This window comes from Gymnodraco acuticeps, unplaced genomic scaffold, assembly GCF_902827175.1.
Source record: "Gymnodraco acuticeps unplaced genomic scaffold, fGymAcu1.1, whole genome shotgun sequence".
In the NCBI taxonomy this organism is placed as follows: domain Eukaryota; kingdom Metazoa; phylum Chordata; class Actinopteri; order Perciformes; family Bathydraconidae; genus Gymnodraco; species Gymnodraco acuticeps.
In genome coordinates this window covers 625,904-629,326 of record NW_022989828.1, presented here as the reverse complement: position 1 = coordinate 629,326, position 3,423 = coordinate 625,904, and the positions used below count along the sequence as shown (strand labels likewise).

General features: G+C 41.1%; 1 protein-coding gene across 3 annotated transcripts; it reads right to left on the bottom strand.

Annotated features, from left to right (window-relative positions):
* Nucleotides 1-440: 440 nt before the first annotated feature.
* LOC117558215 (zinc finger BED domain-containing protein 1-like) lies at nt 441-3,176 on the bottom strand. 3 transcript variants are annotated; one of them, XM_034234252.1, is made up of 6 exons: nt 2,899-3,147; nt 2,273-2,820; nt 1,346-1,577; nt 1,115-1,252; nt 961-1,032; nt 441-852 (listed from the first exon to the last, which is right to left on the bottom strand). In XM_034234252.1, the coding sequence occupies exons 3-6, from the start codon at nt 1,520-1,522 to the stop codon at nt 484-486; spliced, it is 756 nt and encodes a 251-aa protein (XP_034090143.1). In that variant the 5' UTR covers nt 1,523-1,577; nt 2,273-2,820; nt 2,899-3,147; the 3' UTR covers nt 441-483. The 3 variants fall into 3 exon arrangements, with proteins under 3 accessions (XP_034090143.1, XP_034090148.1, XP_034090133.1); XM_034234257.1 differs by having other exon boundaries at nt 2,273-3,176; XM_034234242.1 differs by lacking the exons at nt 2,273-2,820; nt 2,899-3,147 and adding an exon at nt 1,921-2,034.
* Between the last annotated feature and the right edge of the window lie 247 nt (nt 3,177-3,423).

Below are 3,423 nucleotides of genomic sequence, written 5' to 3'. Positions count from 1 at the left end.
AGCATCGATTCCAGCAGTTATAATGTCAATACCTTACTTCAATTGATCCGATAACTATTGCCTTGATTGAAGTTGAGGTGAGTAAATGACTCAATGTATTGTATTTATAATCCTTAATATCAGAAAGACAAGTCCATATAGCAATATTTCAATTTATTTGAACATTTAAATAATGACACTTACACTTCAACAAACATTACAACACAAAATTAGGCAAGGTCCTTGTCTACTTTGTCCACCTTCGACACCTTGCCATTCTCCATTTCAATGTTCACCCATGATTAGGGTTGGGTATCGTTTGAATTTCCACGATTCCGATTCTAGTTTTCGATTCCGATTCTTAACGATTCTCAATTCCGATTCTTTGAGGGGCAGGGTAAAAAAATGATACATGCTTCTTTCACCAAAAAAACAACATTTATTTGAGTGACTGAAGCTACAACACAGCAACAGTCCAACTTTTAAAGGAAACCCCCCCCCCATTTAAAAACAGTTCTTATTGAGGAAAACAAGCATATCTGCCTTCTCAGGCAGTATGCGTGAGCGTTCAGCACAGATTGTGTCACCAGCAGTCGAGAAAACACGTTCACTGGGTGTAGAGGAAGCCTGGACACATAAATATGAGAAGGCCATGTCTGACAGGCAAGGATAGGTTGTTCTCATGTTCCACCACCAGGCCGCAGCGTCATCAGACGTAACTATGCGTGGCATAGCCTTGTACATGTGCAGCTCCTTCTCTACCTGGTCCTGGATGGACATGGAATGCTGCTGTGGTGTCACCTTTTGGGCATCCTCATCAGCAAACAGCTCCTCCAATGGGGTCATTTTGGGGGTTTTGCAGGGATGCATTTTCTAAATGAATAAAGAACAACATATCACACAAAAGGAAACTTCCATTCAAAGCATAGATCATGATTAAGAAACCTCGCATATATATTTTTTTTGCAAACATACACTTACATTCTCCTCTGCCTCACTCTCCATTCCTTCCATGTTCTCGTCACCATCTCCTCCACAGTCTAGATCTGTTGACTACGGATAACAATTGGCATTATTTATGATCAAAGATTTTAATGATTGAGGAGACATTGTTTGTTCATGAATAACATTTCACCTTCTCAGAGTCGGTCAGATTTTTGGCCAGGAACTTCCCCTTGATCCGGTCCCAGACAGCAGCATTATCGTCCATCTTTTGTTTGAAGCGTGGATCCAAAGCAGTAGCCTCTTCCAGAAAGCTCCTGATTTTATCACTCTGAACACAATTATTGAAAATGTAGGATTAAGTCATGAATATAATTATGTAATGTATTCTTCATTAACTTCTTTATAGCCTCAGTTATTTTACCTGGTAACGCTTTGACAGATTTCCCCAAACTTGCTTTTTAAGGTTGGACACAAATACTGTGTCCCCATCAGTAACAGTAAAATGCATCTCAAGCTTTTTGAGAATGGGCAGAATCTGTCCAGATGTTGGGTTATTTTCCGAAGAAACGCAGAGGGTGGACGTGTACATAACCCTCATCAGTCTGATGAAGTCCTCTGCCCGCCTGAGGTCTTCGTCAGTGAACCGGGCAAGTCTGAGTGATAAAGAATATTTGTATTATTAACTATAAGTTACAAATATTACATTTTAAACAAAAACAATGCTGTTTGACAAGGGAACTGCTCCTCTTTAAATCCATCACTTATCCACACTAATCAGTATAGTTTACATTGCTAGCTACTTTTTAAGTCATCTACATTTGCATTACCACATGCTTATAGTGACAGCTCTCTGCACTAGTTCTGGTGGCTCGACAATCACTTCCTTGATAATGAAGTATTAGTGTTTTGTATGAGTCATATAACTATAAGCTACTGGATGCCATTTTCTTTTGGATCCATAAAGTAGCTATATTTTTTATCTATCAGTCTGACTACCTGTCCCTCTCCATAGGCTTTCTCAACCGTTGATCCAAGCTGGCTGCCTGAATTGCTGGGTATTGCTCGAGAAATCTCTCCAGCATTAGGTGGAGAGAATTCCAGCGAGTTCTCACATCAAGTATGAGAGAGTGTTGATGCAGCTCTGACAAACAAGAAAATCACAAATACTTTAACATATGGGATTTCAATTTAACATGGAGTAGTTATCATTTGACATGTATGTTTTACATAGTTTTTGAAATGTTAATACCTGAAAAACGCATACAGTGCTTTGTATTGAAAAAAACAAGCATTATTTAATTAAATACAATTCACAACAATCAAATGAATGTAACTCAGTGAGTCTTACTTAGGATAGCCTGCTTCTCCTGGAGCACGGTCTTAGCCATTGATGACCTCTTAATCCACACAACAAGTGCACGGATCTTTGCTATCCATTGAGACATGATGGCCAATGAGTAGAGACTCTGTGCTGCCAGATTCAAAGTGTGAGCAAAGCAGCCCAGCTTCACAAATTGGAGCCTGTGTATGGCTACATCCATATTTGCAGCATTGTCAACTGTGACTGCCACTATTTTGTCAAAAATGCCAAAATCTGTCAAGACATCTGCAATCTCCTCTGCTATGACGATTCCTGTCTGGGCTTTGTAGACAGCCTTGGTTTGGAGCACTTTTTGCCTCATTTTGCCTTCCACTAAATAGTGTGCTGTGACAGTAAGGTAGTGGTCTTGCGCAATACTAGTCCAGCCGTCAGATGTGAGGGCAACATGGCTAACTTCACTAAGCTCAGTGATTATATTTGACTTTTCAATCTTATACCAAGATGGTATTAAGTGATTTGTCAGATAATCTCTGGTAGGGGGGGTGTAGTTGGGGTTAAGAGTAAAAAGCATGTCCCTGTAAACACAAAAATGATATTGTTATTGTGGGTGAGGTCTGGGCAGCTAGAAAATTTGTATAATTGTCTTTGCGTACCGAAATGTAGGTGCTTCTACTTCTGAGAAGGGATGCAGCCTTTTCACCACAAAAGCGGTGACTTTTCTGTGGCACTCCTCACGTTTCTCTACTGTCATCTTTCCCTTTGCTGCTAAGGTGAATGGGTTGACACGGGCTGGGACGGGCTTGTTAGCTTGAGCCGTTGTAGCCGCGCAACTACGCGACCGCAAACTTTCATCTACAAAAATATAGAATATCCACACATTTTACACACAACCTCTCAAACAAAACAACCATCCTTTAGTTTTGAGTGATGTTAACTTACATACCTGATTGCGAGGGAGTGCTCGGTGTTGGTTGAGCCGGGACGACAGCGGAAGACGACGGTGGTTGTGAGGCGGACGGAGACTGGCGAAACAGGTTGAAAACGGTACACTCCTTGATCTGTATACCGTGCAGGCGAAGGTGTTTCGTCATATTGGTCGCGTTCCCTCCTTTGGAGGAAATAAGTTTGGAACAGGTGTTGCACTCTGCCGACCCATTGTCTTTCCTAACAAAGTGAAG